Below are 17,912 nucleotides of genomic sequence, written 5' to 3' on the forward strand. Positions count from 1 at the left end.
CCAAGATCTTTTTCACACATACTGCTCTCGAGCCAGGCGTCACCCATTCTGTATCTTTGCATTTCATTTTTTCTGCCAAAGTGGAGTATCTTGCATTTGTCACTGTTGAACTTCATTTTGTTAGTTTTGGCCCATCTCTCTAATCTGTCAAGATCGTTTTGAATTCTGCTCCTGTCCTCTGGACTATTGGCTATCCCTCCCAATTTGGTGTCGTCTGCAAACTTGATGATCATGCCTTCTAGCCCTTCATCTAAGTCATTAATAAAGATGTTGAACAGGACCGGGCCCAGGACGGAACCCTGCGGCACTCCACTTGTCACTTCTTTCCAAGATGAAGAGGAAGCATTAGTGAGCACTCTCTGTGTTCGTCCACTTAACCAATTACAGATCCACCTCACCGTAGTTTTGCCTAGCCCACATTGGGGGACCTTGTTGAAGGCCTTACTGAAATCCAGGTACGCTACATCCACGGCATTCCCCGCATCTACACAAGGTTACAAAGTAGCACAATTAAAACATATAACAATCAACAGTATTACAACAATAAAACAAATAAAATCTAAGACATCATAAAACATAATATAAGATTCCTTGCACCCTGAGGGGGAAGGGAGAGGTGATGAAAGACGCCTCTCTGGCAATGGCAGGACGGTTTTGCCGCTGGTGCCTCAGTGTGAAGAAAAAGGCTTCCTTTCACAACACTGCATTTGGATATTATTACATCACCCACTCTCCTGCAGTAGCATTTTGACTTAACGTAATAGGAACTGGTAGGATTCTACAAAGTGTCTGCTTTTACTGACTAGTTTACTTAGAAAAGCTATCACAGAATGACTTTAAGATGACTTTCTTTGGTGTGGCTCTCAGAAGGAGTCACCTATATGTTACTTTAAAGGTCATCAGAGAGAGAGGCTGATTTCTTTGACAGTGACAGGTGATAGTGAGGTTGACCCTTCTGTGGGTTAGGACATAATTCACTATTCTTCATTATCTTCTTCCTTTGGCAAGAAGTTGACCTGAACATCATGAAAGGGCTGACTGGTTTTACTCAGAGTCAAGATGTGTACCATGTAAGGCAGTTTATAGCACTAGGGAGTGCTGTTCCCCATGAATGTGACAACCTTCAAACCCAAGATTTGCTTTTGAATCTTCATGAGGAAGATATCTTTCCTTCCCTTTACTGCAGAAGTTTCCACTAATATTTTCCTGCATTTCAGATCGCCAATACTAGAGTACATATAGTTTTAATGCATGGAGACAAACACACACATATTGAGAATATTCTAAGTATTGCTGGTATACAACACTTAGTTGATTCTAATAATATACATCCTAGTTGGTAAACTAAGATGTAAATAAACATGCAAATAATCACTCTGTATATAACACTTATAAGTCATATATTTACTGTGAACACATTGAAATAAGTTGTTTTGCAAACACATGTTTCCTGGTAAAGAATTTCTCCTCTCCCCCTCTCATGGTTCCATCACTTTTGAGAAATGTGACATCTCACATTAATTGTTCACTTCCCTTATCTAGCTTGAATCTTAGTTCATTAATTTTTATCCAATTTATTGGGCCTTCCAGAAACACACACTTCTTCACCTGATAAGAAAGAAACCATCACAGAATGCAAATAAATACTGAAAACCATTTTGTGCAACACCAACCTATCCATGAAAAATGGTATAGGAAATTACTGAGTGATCCAAGCTAAGCTGTTAATTCACACTTCCACTGATTTTCTTCTTTAACAAAGATAATTCCATAGAGTGGTTAATGGCTCCATTTAGATTGTTGTTTTATTATGTGAATTAAATGTAGAAATCTCCACCATTTACTCACTTTCTTACTTACTGTATTTATACCCCACCCTTCTCACCCTGAAGGGGACTCAGTGCAGCTTACAAGTAGGCAACAGTTCAATGCCACATAGTCCAGGAGCCATTCTAGTCATAATTGCACTTGTTCCATAACAACTTTGATTTAAGGCAACTGTGGGCCTTTCAAGACAGGTGTTATATCCTGGGATCTGATCCCAGGTTTTCTGTTTATCCCCGATTATCTGGCAGTGCAGACTCCTATAATCCAGTTTAAAGCAGAAAACCTGGGATCAGATCCTGGGATATAACACATCTCTGGAAAGGCCCATAGTTGCCTTAAATCAAAGTTGATTTGAGGACAATGAACAACAACAAGTGGGGAAATCTCTGCCTTGATCTGATTCTCTTTTTAAATAAGAAAATGAGATCTCTCCTCCTCCTTCACAGATATCCTTTTTATCATATAAATAAAACATCCTGTTTTAAATGGTTATGAGCCTTCTGTTCTAATAGAACCTGAACAGCAGTTGGCGGAAACATGTAGTAGGGACGGAAGGACCTAATCAAGTGCTTATAAAGTTTTTAAAAATCTTACTAGGAAATATGCCTGTAATATTATTTCTTCCATGGTGAATAATTTTATACTGTTTTTATGGTTTTGTTTTGGAACAATTTATTACTGATGATTAAGAATGAATCTGTTAGTTGGAGTTTAGTAGTTTTGGGCAGAAAAGGCATTATTTGGAATGGGACTGGGAAGTACACCCGGCGTGCTTACATTCATAAAATAGACACCTGGCAACAATAAAGTTAGGGAGAACTCCCATCAACACATATCCATGAAGGCTGTTTGCTAGACTTTTGTTTGTTGTAATAGTAAATATTTATGCAAGCTAATAATATGTGAGAGAAAGTGGTCATGTGCAAATGTCTGTATGGAAAAAAGAAACATAACAGTTCCTATGAATTGTTTATTCCATATGCCACCATAATTGTGACTAATAAATGCGCAGCACACAATATGCCTTGGCTCTCCCCGTAGTTCATCTTTTTGTCTTGTGGCAGTGGAACCTGGAGTAGATGCTGCTAAAAAAATGTTTTCCAGAAGATACTCTTTAAGGTCAATATCCTTATGGTCCTACACATCAGGAATAAATCATATGTGGATTCCTTGGAATACCTGGTAATGCTTCAATATTCGTTACTAGAAGTCAAAAGGACTGCACAGTTGTTGAATAGAACTGAAATATTAGGCCTGTTGTATCCTCCCAGATGATACATGGAGCTAGGAGGTGATCTGAAACTGAACAGGAAGGAAAACAGACAATAATATTGGCCAAAAGATCAACCAAGCCCAATACTGGTTTCAGTCCAACTTACAGCACTTGCAACACAACAACTTCCATATGTCCATTGGGTCCTTGAACTTGTTTTCTCAAAGGAATATTGTATCCCAATATTGTATGGACAAACTAATCATGAAATAAGGAATTTTCAAAAGTATTTTGTGGAAATTTGTGGTGATGGTGAGTCTATCGTTAAAGTAAAAACTTTCTTTGAAGTAACCAATTAGATCTGCCCATTCAGTGGACTCTGCAAATAGCTTTTTAGGTATAGGTTTCCCAAGACATTAAGTCTAGTCATGTCTGATTCTGGGGGTTCATCTCCATTTCTAAGCCGAAGAAGTGGCGTTGTCCGTAGACACCTCTAAGGTCATGTGGCCAGCATGACTGCATGGATCACCGTTACCTTCCCACCAAGGTGGTACCTATTGATCTATTCACACTTGCATGTTTTCGAACTGCTGGGTTGGCAGAAGCTGGGCGTAATAGCGGGAGCTCACTCCGCTCCCCAGATTTGAACAGCCAACCTTTTGGTCAGCAAAGTTCAGCAGCTCAGTGGTTTATTTTAAGTTACCAGTAGCTTAAAGTTGTCATCTGGCCGAACCTACAGCTACAATTCAGAGATGAGTTCTTTGACAATTGAGTGTAAGTGGTTGGCAAATGAGTGTAAGTGCTTGGCAAATGTATTGCCATGTTGTAAGCCACTCTGAGTCCCCATTGGGGTGGGAGAGAGCAGGTTATAAATATAGTAAATATAGTAAATCACTTCTGCTGAAAATGTCCTCCCAAGCTAGTTTTAATTTCTCTCCGTGTAATGCATGCATACGGCAACAGATGGACGTTGTGGATAAGTGGAGGCACAGTGAAGAAAGTTGATAGAATTCAATGTTTGCATTTATTTTAATTGTATTCAAATATATTTCTTTCCTTTTCCAGTTCTGCATAACTACTCATATTATTAGTATCTTTTGCTGCAGTAATAATGCAAACAGCATCTGTTGGTATACACATAGCTGTTTTGGGAGGGCAGGAGGCATTGAAAATGTCACTCTTGAAACAACATAAAACAGTCTTGCTGGGACCATCATGTACCAAATAAGGCATTTGCATCCAGCTGAGGAGATATTTTCTCTTCAAGAACACTATTTGCCAACTATCCACAACTATACACCAATTCCCTACAGTTATTTCTGTCAGCTCTAATTAGACATGTAAGCCAGTTTAGCGTGGGGTAAGCATCCTTTCCCCTTCCTTAATGCCTTTTTAAACCAATGGACACATTCTAATTAAAGGTTCTACGTGGGGAGCATTGTCTGGATGATTCAGAGTTATCACAGTTGGAATAAATGAAATGCCATGTTGGAGGTTGTCTAATATTTCAAATTTCCCAAAGTTTTGTGAACTTATCTCAGTAGGATCAGGATATCTCCCAGTTGATGGGAAGTAACTAGAAATAGATTTGTAGCTCGGATCCCATTTATTTCTGTATTAAAGTGATCCCTGGAAAATTCAAACCTCTGTGTAGGTGACATAAGAGCAGCATTTTGAGTAAAGAGCTAGCACAAGAGTATGGGGCTTTAGGTCTTCAATGGAGCAGCCTCAGTTTCTTGTGCATTTGTGCCTCAAGCCTTCATGCCTCGTTCTCTTGTCCACTTTGAGAAAATTTGGGTTAGTTGATTTTGTGTGTTTTTCTATGCCTGGCATATTTGGCTCCGTGAAGAGAAAGGGAGAGAGAGAGCAAGCGAAAAAAGGAGGCTGGAATGAGTACAGCTTTGTGTTTCCTTGCCACAACTTTGTGCTTCTACCATTTTAATGTTGATCTTTCTTTTTTATTGTTCCACGTGAATGTCCATTTACACATTATTTGTTATTTATGAAGTACATTATCTTATTTAAAAACACATAATAAAACAAATGGGGAGAGGGTGGGTTTGGGGGGCCAGAATGGATCAATAGCATTTCAATGCATTTCAATGGGAAATTTGCTTTGAGATAAGATATGCACCTCCTTTTTAAATGTTATATAAACATGGGAATATATATTGCAAAATATTTTCTGTATTTTAATGAAGATTAAGTGGAAAAATGCAATATTAGCAAGAGAGACAGTGCATAATGGCATTTAATACCATTATTAAATGCCTTAGGATCGACTGCGTTCCCTCATTTCTCTCTGAAAAATCCTATCCCAGTTATATTTTACCTTGTTCACGTTAGCATATTTTCATTTTAATCTATTACACTTGTTGATTCAGTAGATTTATTCTAGATTAGTGGTTCTCAACCTGTGCATCTCCAGATGTTTTGGCCTTCAACTCCCAGAAAACCTAACAGCTGGTAAACTGGCTAGGATTTCTGGGAGTTGTAGCCAAAACACCTGGGAACCCACAGGTTGAGAACCACTGCTCTAGATGAAAGCAATTTAGATTTAGGCTAAAGAAACTAGACATTAGAATTTCATAGGCTACCCACTAATTAAGATATGACTTCTCACAATGGCATGACACTTGGAAAGAAAAGCAACCAGGAAGATGGGTGGATGAAAATGAATGTGCAGTGCCAGTGGATCTTTTCTTTAATAGCTTTGGGTAGGGTTTAGAGATGCGTGTTTTTCTAAGATCAGACACTTCTCTTTCTTGCACTTGCTGAAGGAAGTATAAGAAAAGAGACAGGGGGTAGGGAAAAGGCAGAACTACTTAATGCCTTCTTTGCCTCGGTCTTCTCACAAAAAGAAAGTCATCTTCAACCTCAGCAAGATGGAGTGGATGAGGGATTAGAGAACATCCAACCCCAAACTGGGAAACAAGTCGTCCAGGAATACCTGGCCGCTCTAAATGAGTTCAAGTCCCCAGGGCCAGATCAACTACATCCAAGAGTATTGAAGGAACTAGCGGAAGTCATTTCGGAACCATTGGCAACCATCTTTGAGAGTTCTTGGAGAACGGGAGAAGTTCCAGCAGATTGGAAGAGGGCCAATGTGGTCCCAATCTTCAGGAAGGGAAAAAAGGATGACCCAAACAATTACCGTCCGGTCAGCCTCACGTCGATACCAGGCAAGATTCTGGAAAAGATTGTTAAGGAAAGTGGTCTGCTAACACTTAGAAACAAACGCAGTCATCGCTAATAGTCAACATGGATTTATCAAAAACAAGTCATGACAGACTAATCTGATCTCTTTCTTCGATAGAGTTACAAGCTGGGTAGATGCGGGGAATGCTGTGGATGTAGTGTACATGGATTTCAATAAGGCCTTCGACAAGGTCCCCCATGACCTTCTGGCAAACAAACTAGTCCAATGTGGGCTAGGCAAAACTACGGTGAGGTGGATCTGTAATTGGTTAAGTGGACGAACACAGAGAGTGCTCACTAATGCTTCCTCTTCATCTTGGAAAGAAGTGACAAGTAGAGTGCCGCAGGGTTCCGTCCTGGGCCCGGTCCTGTTCAACATCTTTATTAATGACTTAGATGAAGGGCTAGAAGGCAGGATCATCAAGTTTGCAGACGACACCAAATTGGGAGGGATACCCAATGCTCCAGAGGACAGGACAGGATTCAAAACGATTTTGACAGATTAGAGAGATGGGCCAAAACTAACAAAATGAAGTTCAATGGGGACAAATGCAAGATACTCCACTTAGGCAGAAAAAACGAAATGCAAAGATACAGAATGGGGGACAATGCTTGGCTCGAGAGCAGTACGTGTGAAAAAGATCTTGGAGTCCTTGTGGACAACAAGTTAAACATGAGCCAACAATGTGATGTGGCGGCAAAAAAGGCCAATGGGATTTTGGCCTGCATCAATAGGAGCATAGTGTCTAGATCTAGGGAAGTCATGCTACCCCTCTATTCCACCTTGGTTAGACCACACCTGGAATATTGTGTCCAATTCTGGGCACCCCAATTCAAGAGAAATATTGACACGCTGGAATGTGTCCAGAGGAGGGCGATTAAAATGATCAAGGGTCTGGAGAACAAGCCCTATGAGGAGCGGCTTAAGGAGCTGGGCATGTTTAACCTGAAGAAGAGAAGGCTGAGAGGGGATATGATAGCCATGTATAAATATGTGAGAGGAAGCCACAGGGAGGAGGGAGCAAGCTTGTTTTCTGCTTCCCTGGAGACTAGGACGCGAAACAATGGCTTCAAGCTACAAGAGAGGAGATTCCATCTGAACATGAGGAAGAACTTCCTGACTGTGAGAGCCGTTCAGCAGTGGAACTCTCTGCCCCGGAATGTGGTCGAGGCTCCTTTGGAAGCTTTTAAACAGAGGCTGGATGGCCATCTATCAGGGGTGATTTGAATGCAATATTCCTGCTTCTTGGCAGGGGGTTGGACTGGATGGCCCATGAGGTCTCTTCCAACTCTTTGATTCTATGATTTGTTTTCCATGTTTCCCAATTTCTGGCTTCTACCACCCATTCTATGTCACATACCAATAAAAAAAATGAGTTAGTTTGGACTGGGGGTGTATGCCATAATGACTTATTGCATAGGAGGGAAAGACCTTAGCAGATAGTAGGAAATAGAATAAAGTAGTCCATTCCTTTTCCTATCTTTCCTGCCACTTCTACCTGAGAGATCCAAACTGTGATTGCTGTTTTTCAGTTGCTGGAACTCTGTATTTTTAAGGGGCTGATGATACATTGAAACTTATTTTGCAGCTTGTTCTACAAGACTGGTGTCAGTCTTCCTGTGGCTGTTGCTTCTTTGCAAATTGGAAAATTATCAATGTATTTTTCTATTCTGCCTTGTGGGTTGCAAGACAGAAATTATGCAGATTCAAATGGGAATTTATTCAGGGATTAAATGCAAATATTCTTGGAGAAGCAGGTGAAGAGTGCAAGGGCAAGAAGAAAAATATACTCCACCACCCTGGTACTTATGATTAAAAGTAAAAATAAACCATTCAACAATGAAGAGATCCTCTCTGCAGTGCAATTTTGTAATCGCTGGCTTAACGAAAGTGGAAACATCATCCTGATTAAGCAGTGTTTAAGAAGGGTAGCAAATGTGTGATTAGTATGAATTCCACCAGTCAGAATACATTATGCAAATTAAGGGAATACACTAGTGTTGTTCATTTCTAACCTTTGGGTTTTCTTTTTAATAAAGTGACATTTACTCATCAAGCACCTCCCTACTGTTTCCCACATGACAGTATCTATTTGTATTATTCTTTGCTTTTCATCACAGTGGTTGATCCTAAGCTGATACTGCACTGTGAGTCCGGACTGGATAAAAAAATTAAACCAATGCTTAGATATGGAGATGAGGACCACCACCCAGAGCCAGAGATGAGCACCACCTCTCAAAGCCGGAAAAGGAAGCCTTTATCTTTATCTGTGTTTCGTTGTTTCTAGGCATTTTTTGTTTGTTAGAATCTGCCCTGAGTCCTCTCCGGGAGATAGGGTGGAATACAAATAAAGTATTACTACTACTACTACTACTACTACTACTACTACTGCTAAAATTTAAATATCTATTAAGTTTATAGACCCAAAGGTGATGTTAGTTGGCATTGGGAGATGTTTTCTTCCATTTGCAGATGTAGCAGAGACAGTCTTCACTGTTAGGGTTAGGAGTTGTGTAGCACTTCAGGTATTTCTGAACAGCATTTCTAGCATTTTTCACTATTGGGCTATGTTGATTGAAGTTGCTAGCATTTGGTGGGCTACACTATTCCCACCTCTGAACTGGAAGACTCATCATTGCACATTTCCCACAAGTGCTGTAGTAGTAGGATCCATTGTGTACATATATCATTATGTTTCTTGTTTCCTTTCCTACTATATTCTAAATTTTGTGTCAAATTTTTAGGGCAGTATTTTGCTGCCAGCATAATACACTTTTAGCAGAAATGTAATACTTTATATACTCTGTAAGTTGAGGATAGATTTGGGAGTCAAAACTATTGATTTTGATATGAGACATGGATAACTAATGGGTAAAACCTAGGAACTTGTAACAAAAGATATAAATAAGTCAACTCAAGATTTTTGGGATGTTGTTTTGACTAAAATTGATAGATAGATAGATAGATAGATAGATAGATAGATAGATAGATAGATGATAGATAGATAGAAATGTGTATAACATACTCTCTCTCACACACACATGTATACATCTGGTTGACTCCAGATGACTAATGGGAATGACCTCACTGTCCTTTAAAAGAGTAGTGAGGGAGAAGGGGGATTACCGTGCTCTCAGATGATCACCTTGCAATTTTTTTTTTCGTGTCAGAAGTGACTTGAGAAACAGTAAGTTGCTTCTGGTGTGAGAGAACTGACCATCTACAAGGATGTTTTCCAGGGGACGCCCCATCAACTTGCAATGATATCTATTAACAGTAGTTCCACCGTTTTCTGCTTAGCAAGATAGAAGAAGAAAGACACAGAATTGCATACATTGAAGGCAACAACTTTTGGGCCCCTGTAAAGCACCATGTTTGAGGAATAACAAATCTACACTTAAAACATTTTCTGAATCATTCTTAAATTCTGCATGAGTGCTGGTTCTTTTGTTTCATTGTAGAAACAGTAGAAATTGAGGATAAGCTTGCTGTTGATAATGATCAAAGTTTCCATCAATTAATACAGTGAAGTAACAAAATCTAAATCCAAGAGTTTTTTTGTAATTTGATCATTGGAAAGTGGTACAAAGGGAATGGGAATTGTTTAAAAATGGGATAAATTACAGGCCATATGACAATTACAGTATTATTACATAATGGAACCCTAGAGAATGCCGATGTCTCCAATTATTTGTTTTCTTTCAGTGTTTTTTATTGTTTATGTTGCATATTTAAATTCCTCTTTCTAAACATCTACCAACATAATGGGAATCATTTATTCTTATTATTGTCTATAATGCTGTGGTGATTGTAATCATTTTCTTTAGAAATTGGGCTATTAAGAGGTTGAGCAGAATGCCAGCTAAGAATTGCAGCTGAGCTGACCTTTACTCTTTACTAGTGTGAATGTAGCTTGTATTCAAACCTAGTCTTAGTTTCAACAATCCTGGTTGCTAAATCTGGTAAACAAACCTAATCCGAGAGTTTTTACTTAAAAATATAAGCAGAAATATTTTTCAGTTCCATAGGTTGAACTGAAACTCCTTGGTATCAGGAATTGATAGTTTTAATGACCACACCATTAGGAGTTGCATTATTTAGGAGATACAGATGTGGCTTTGCATCTTCTGTTATTTTAGTACCATCTTCACCAGTATCTTGGAACTGGATGGTTCTGTGATGAGTTGGGAGACCTACACCCCAGAATTCATTCTTTTTTGTAAAATAACCACAGAGCTCTGCAAGTGCAGCATTTTTCTGAATGAAGCAGAGTGTTTGAGGACCAGGACATCTGTAGGGATACCATGGTGCTTGTTTATAAAGCTATTGTCCTCTCTACCCTGCTATATGCCTGCAAAATATGGACTGTCTACAGACGTCACATGCAACTCCTGGAACGATTCCATCAGCGTTGCTTCCAAAAAATCCCGCAAATCTCTTGGGAAGACAGGCGGAGAAATGTCAGTGTGCTGGAAAAAGCAAAGACCACCAGAATTGAAGTGATGCTCCTACGTCACCAACTCCGCTGAACTGACCATGTTGTCAGAATGCCTGGACAGGAATGAGAAACGTAATGTTGGTGGACAGGAAAAGAGAGATGGGCTTAAAGCCATCCTTAAAAACTGTGGTATAGACACCGAGAACTGGGAAGCCCTGGTTCTCAAGTGCTCTAACTGGAGGTCAGCTGTGACTAGCAGTACTGCAGAATTCGAAGAGGCACAAAGAAATGTGCCAAGAAGAAGGCATGTCAAGCCAACCCTGATCGGGACCGCTTTCCACCTGGAAAACGATATCCCAATTGCGGGAGAACATACGGATCAAGAATAGGGCTCCACACAGCCACCTACGGACCCACCACCAAGACACTACACTTGGAGGAAAATCATCCTTGGACTACGATGGATCACCTACGTAAGTAAGCAAGCAAGCAATTTGGATTAAAGGCAGGTTTCAGATCAATTGTAACACATGGATGTGTGGTGAGCATGCTGACTTCTGGGAGTTGATGAAGCTCAAAATAGCTGGAGGACCAAAGTTTGGGAACCACTGCTGTAGAGCATGTTTCAACAGGCAGCAGCACATTTGCAGCCTCTACAAAACCTAAACATTAGTCTGTGTCTACCAAGTCCATCAGCCTCCCGAGTAATACTTTTAAAATCTTGACAACTGAGAAAACAATTGAAACCTATCATTCAGGTAAAGTGATTGAGAAATTGCAGTCAAGTTCATTTAGCTTGAACATAATGAAATAACTTGTGAGTTGGAGTGTTCTTGACCAAATCGGCACAGAATTGAGTCATTCTACATTAAGATGGAGGAGAGGGGGGAAAAGGATATTTATTTGTGGGGATATTTATTTGTGTTTTTTCTGTTCCAGGGTATCAGTGAGCCTCCATACACAGCACTGGCACTGAGCTGTGATTCGAGGGTGGTGAAGGAGAAATACGAGCAGCAGCCTTCCAGTCCTCAGGAGTATGAAAATGAACTGACCATCCGGATAGGTAGAGCTGCACTGCATTCAGGCAAGCATCCTGTCATATACCATCCATAAAGAGGCACAATTTGATATATTTAGCCCATAGAGTATAATGTTTTTTAAAGTGCATACACATATGCATGTGAATGCAGTTTTTCAAAAAAATATTTTTCTTTGTTCTCAGGAAACTTGGCTGAGATCAAGGTTGCTGTTTCTTTCTTGTGTTTTTCTCCAAACTGCTTCCATCAGGTTTAATATTTCCATACCATACGACTATTAATATCACTAATTCGCCTTGAGTTTAAAAGTGACATGCATTTGGTAAGCTCCACCAACCACAATTCCCTTGTCTTCCCAGCATTAAAAGCCTTAACATTAAGTAAGTTGTCCACCCCAAGTTTCGTGAAGATATTTCCAGAACTGGAAAAGTTTTGTTCACTTCCATATGTTCTCCAAAACTTTAGAAACGAGTTATCCTTAAGGGAAAGCACTCTAAATCTGGAGCCTTAGCTGTCAATTCCTTTTGTATTAATATTTCAAATACCAAGTATATCAACAAAGACTTTTCTTTCTACCTGCTGGTAAAAAATAGGTCTTCTTTCCTGCAAAAAAAGCTACCCATCTAAATAGCAGAGAAAGCTCTACATTAGAGAGTGAGGAAGAAGTAGGCAAATATCCCCTTTTTCTGTTTTTAAAGTTCTCCCTTTTTCAGGTGTCCTGGAGATAGCTGGGATATAAAAATACTACAGGGTCTCTATGCACTATTCACAGTAACAAAAATGCTCAAGTGTCATTATATACAATGGTGTAGTAAAATGGCAGCCCTCGTATAAAAGGGTAAATCAAGGTTTGCTTTTTGGATTAATTTTTTTCAAGCTGTGGATGGTTGAATCCATGGATACAGAATCCATGAATATGGCGGCACTGCAATAGGTTTTTTTTCACTTGTGCTGAAAAATCAGAAAACTATATGCGCAATGGTTATTTCATGTTGTTTCTGATTAAATAAGATATATAAGTGACAGTTGTTTGGGAAATGCAATGTACATTTTCTCTTCAATTTCCCACGTGTATGGAAACAAAAATAGCCATTTGGAATATCAATTGAATTTTGATTTGAAAGAAGAAGAAAGGTGGCCTTTGTAAATCCCACAGTTTATTTGTTGCTAAAATAATACTTTTATTTAAAAACCAAGACTTAGGAATTGGTTTGGAGAAAAACAGTTTTTCTATTATAAAAAGCATGCATTTTCTAAAGGGATTTCTCTTTTGCCAGAAGAAATTGTTTCTCTCTTTACTTCTCTCTTACATTTTTTTTAAAAAAACAGCATGCATAAAAATCAATATTGGTGCCTTTTTTAATTCCTCGGTGACTTTTCTGCTCTATGCTTTTTTGTCTGTTGAGGTGAACTGTGTTTCTTTAACTGCCAAAAATGGTAAGGTAAGATTAACAAATATTGATTACTTTGTTCTTCTTCAAAATTTCAAATCTTTCCATCTGTTTTCTTGTGAATATTTAGGTTACACACAATGTATTTTTTTTCTTAATTAAATTGCTATTTCTTAGAAATGTAGGTAGTGCCATGATCATCTGTTGTTAAACTGAATTGTTGAAACAAATGGTAAAGCGGTGTTCTTGAAAGGACTGGCTGTGCAATAGCACTATAAGGCAATGCTTCTTTCTTTCTTTCTTTCTTTCTTTCTTTCTTTCTTTCTTATTCCTCTGAGCTTGGCAATGTATTTCTGAGAAAAAAATGAGTTAGTGGTTGAATAGAGAAGAAAGATTGAGTGCACACGAATCCCATCTATAGCTGAGTAGTTGCAGAATGATGCTTTGGGCACCAGAGCATCTGTCCACCCTTGTTTAGCTATGGATAGCTTCACCTTTACTTCAGATAATGCAGTCATTCACTGCATTCTGATAGCCTTATAATATTGTAGGGTCATTAGTGATACTCCTTGCTGTTCTTATGCACTGTGGAATTATAGCAAAGATAGAACTCATATGTAACTATTCCAATTAAAGGCATATCCCACAGTAATATTAAGAGAGAGAGAGAGAGAGAGGGGGAGGGAGGGAGAACTTAGAATGGGCTGGAGAATTTATGGCCCTCAGAAGATACTGGATTTAATCTCCCATGAATCATTACTGTTGCCTGTGTTCCTTATAAGTTATGGGCGTAGTATATTGCTTTAGATAGCATTTTGTGCTTTATTAGGAGCAAAGTATCTACAGTAGAATTGTGCTGTAGTTCAGTGTTGGGTTTTTGTTTCATTTGGGGAGGAGGTAGTAAGTTTTGTGGCCTAAATCAAGTTACTAGTATCATAAGATAGAACTGAAACATCAACCCTACAGTATCCTCCCAGGCCAGACATGAAGCTGAGATGAGTCCTGAAATTGAGCCGAAAGGCATACAGACAACAAGCAGTAACCTAGGTCAAAGGATTCTTTATTATTTACTGCTGCTTTCATTCTGGCTTACTCACAGCACTGGTGGAGATAGATGAAAAGTTATTCCAAGCCTCAGTATTTTATTGAACTTCAGAGTTATGTGGACAAAGACAAAATGCACATGAGCAACATCTAATGTTTGTGTAGTAATTCTTATCTAAGGTCTATGTGACCAGCACAGGAGAGTGTTTGTTGTTTATGAGGCTGTTCTCAGGATATGGCAAAACATCAGATGGGGTTAATGGGGTTACCTTGGGCACGTTTTATTGCTAATTACTAATCCGTTTTATTGCAGTTACAGCATTTCTAGCATTATATATATGTCAGAGCTCAGAACAACAACAACAACAACAACAACAACAAAAACAACAACAACAATGCAGATTATGGGTGAAATATCATTTATAGAAATATAGAGTTAATCATCCAATTGCAATAGACCAGCTGAATCTCTAATTCTTATTTTAAGGCATATAGAGATTGACACTCTTTTGGTTTTTTGTGGCCTAAAGAGAAGAGTTTCTCACTGAATAAAATACAGTCTCCAAAGGGATCTTGTAGCACCTTAGAAAGTAACTTGGAGAACATAGACTAAAGCCTCTTCCACACAGCTGAATAAAATCACACATTATCTGCTTTGAACTGGGATTTATGGCAGTGTGGACTCGGATAACCCAGTTTAAAGCAGATATTGTGGGTTATTCTGCCTTGATGGATATTCTGGGTTATATGGCTATGTGGAAGGGCCCCAAGTCTCCTTCCTCAGATGCAGGGAGTGAAGTGCCCAGGAGCAGACCTTTATAGCCAGACTGTTTGTGTGTCTAAATAGCCATAGAAATTCAAAAATTGTGGAAATAATAATATTAAGTAGTTGTGGTAGTAGTTATTTGCTACCCAACTCTCCTAACAGCTTGAAGGGGGTGCAGCATAATTAAAATACATTGATAAAGCATAAGACTATTGAAAGACATAGAACACAGATTTAAACACCAGTAAAATGTAAATTTAAACTGGACTGGCTGGACCTGCTGGAAGATATCGGTCTTTAATGCTGTTTTAAATTCTGATTGTGTGATGATAGGTGATAAATTAAGTTTTAATGATGGTCAAAAAAGACACAGCCTAAAGCCAGAATGGTCTTCTCCTTTTTCAGAGTTCACCAACATACTTAAAGAGAGTTATAAGGAGTGAAATAATGCTGACAAAATGCAGAGGGGATATACAAACCTCTAAAGAAAAGCTTTAATAAAAGGACATAGAAGGAAAACCAGAGAGGGAAACACTCAACAACTGTTTTAAAACAGATGGAAAGCATTCTGGTAACATTTTCTATGTCCAGCTTGCTATTTATTGCTTCTGGAGCTTGGAGGACAAATCTTTTCTGTTGTAGGAAGAAATAATCAGGTAAAATGTCAAGGACCAATTTTGATGTCTAGGTCCAGAAGCCATCTGGCTTTGTGTAGCTGCTGTCATGAATAGCTGTGTCCTGTTTGGAAAAGTTATTTTTTTGAGTGACAACACATTGAATCCTTTAATGGCTGAGAGATTTTGAGAAGTGAAATCTAAAAAGCCAAACGAAACCAAACAAAAATCCCCTACATTCCTGAAATGTGTATGCACAACAAACCTTTAGGAAATATCATGAAAAAGAAGAAAGAAAGGGAGGATACATGGTGGTCCTGTTCCATTAACATGAAGAGTCAGCATTTGACAATGTTTCTATGGATCTAAGTCAGAAACAATTTAAAGGTACAGTATACAGAATGGAAGGAAGGAAGGGATGACAAGGTATGATTTTGTGAAATACCGTTATAGTCTGCCTTCCACTCTTGCTGGGGTTAAGGGCACAGGACCCCATCTAAATGAAAATGCACAAATGAAAAATAGCTATTTTTTCTATATGAGAGACCACGTCTAGAGGAATATCTAGGTCTTCCACAATTCTATGGTTAATTTCCATTGTTTGAATGTGTTTTTCAATCTCCCACTATTTTCAGATGCAGAATAATTTGTTCAATTTTAAATTAGATTTCACACACAGTGTAAGGAGACGCTAATACTTCTTGTATTTTTCCACCCTTTTAATTATAATCAGTCTTAAAATGTGTCTTTGACTGTGCCAAGGCACTCCCTCAGAGTCACCTCGGTGTCTGGATTATATTAGCTGTAATAACAGGGAAAGACCGATATAACAAAATATCCCAGATTCCAGCTTTAATTGTCAAATGTTTCAAAATCTGACGTGTATTTCCCAACCACTCAGTTCACTGAATAATGGGGAGTTATGAGGTTGTTTGCTGTATTTTGAGCTTCTTGAAATTAGAAAACCTGGGCAACAAATGTTATTTATAAAGTGATCACCGACTGACAGATGACTTCTAATGCTCTTCTGAATGGAGCAGCAGATCAGTGGAACCCAGATCAGTCCTGTAGGTCAATCCCTCTTATTTGACATGTTGTGCGGGATTGACAGGGCTTTGTTTTTTCCAGTGTGTCAAAGACTGGTGCTACATTTGTGACCATTAGCTAGGTAGCTTTCTCCCTCCTTCCTCCCCTCCCTCTGTCCCTCCCTCCCTCCTTTCTTCTTTCTTTCTTTCTTTCTTTCTTGGAAACCTGCTGCCTTTGGGTAGGACTGCTTCATGCTGAAGAGCTATTGTCATCCCAATCATTTAGTAAAAGTATCTGCCTAAGGCATCGGATTTTAGGTGTCATGAAAAGTGACAAGTTCTTATTTTATTGATTTACTGCCAGGAAGCAGGATAAGGGGCTTGTGGGACTCTTCTTTCTCAGTTGCCTAACCTGGAGTATTCAGCACCTATTACATACGTGGGTTGAATAAAAAGTAATGCCTCCACTTTTGTAACTTCTCAACAGATGGCAGTACTGGTATGTGACAGGTACTGGCTTGTTCAGTAGACTCTCCTCTACAGTTCCATTTTGGCAGGAAGCCTTAGCATTGAATGGTTGTTTTGTTAAAGTGCGAAGTATGGAACCCTGCGCAGATGGTTGGTCAGTGCGACTTAAGCAACATGCAGTCATTGAATTCTTGACAGCAGATGGTGTCACCCCAAAGGAGATTCATCAGAGAATGCAAGCTGTTTATGGTGATTGTGTTGATGTGAGTACTGTGCGTCATTGGGTGAGTAAGTTTAAAGATGTTGAGGTGAGAGCATCTGACTTGCATGACAAACAAAGAGTTGGACGTCCTGTGACAGCAGCCACCGAGTTTCACAAGCAAAATGTTGATAGATTGATTCAGGACTATCGTTGTATCACTCAGAGAGAAATTTCAAGCATAATCGGCATTTCACATGAATGTGTTGGTCACATAATTGCTTTGCTTCGCTATTGGAAGATCTGTGCACAGTGGGTTGAGGAAGCAGAATGTCGACTTCTTCTATGACGGCTTCAGAAAACTTGTTCATCGTTGGCAAAAATGTATCTAATTATCTGGTGATTATGTGGAATAGTGAATAGTGGTAGTTAAAGAGCACATTCTAGAGATTATGTCTTTGTTTGATTTATTAAAATGTTCCCATCCAAACCCAAGTAATGAAGGTGGAGGCATTACTTTTCATTCAACCCTAGTACTTTGGAATCCATGTTGGAAGAAAGGCAAAATACTGGTGTCTGAAGCATACCTATCTGATCCTGTGTGTCAAGAGACTGTCACAATTATTAAATATCAATGCTTTTGTGTGCTTTTTCTGGCAACTTCCAACATTTAGCTATCAAATTATAATAA

General features: G+C 39.0%; 1 protein-coding gene across 2 annotated transcripts in view; it reads left to right on the forward strand.

Moving 5' to 3' along the window:
- SLC39A11 (solute carrier family 39 member 11) overlaps positions 1 to 17,912 on the forward strand; it is a 339,314-nt gene that overhangs the window by 116,078 nt on the left and 205,324 nt on the right. The window contains exon 5 of one of the 2 annotated variants that reach the window (XM_060764226.2): positions 11,617 to 11,740. In XM_060764226.2, coding sequence (XP_060620209.2) covers positions 11,617 to 11,740 — 124 coding nt within the window. Of the gene's footprint in view, positions 1 to 11,616; positions 11,762 to 17,912 lie in introns of both variants that reach the window. The other variant, XM_060764225.2, reaches the window with a different exon arrangement.

Source organism: Anolis sagrei, chromosome 2 (genome assembly GCF_037176765.1).
Source record: "Anolis sagrei isolate rAnoSag1 chromosome 2, rAnoSag1.mat, whole genome shotgun sequence".
Taxonomy (NCBI): Eukaryota; Metazoa; Chordata; class Lepidosauria; order Squamata; family Dactyloidae; genus Anolis; species Anolis sagrei.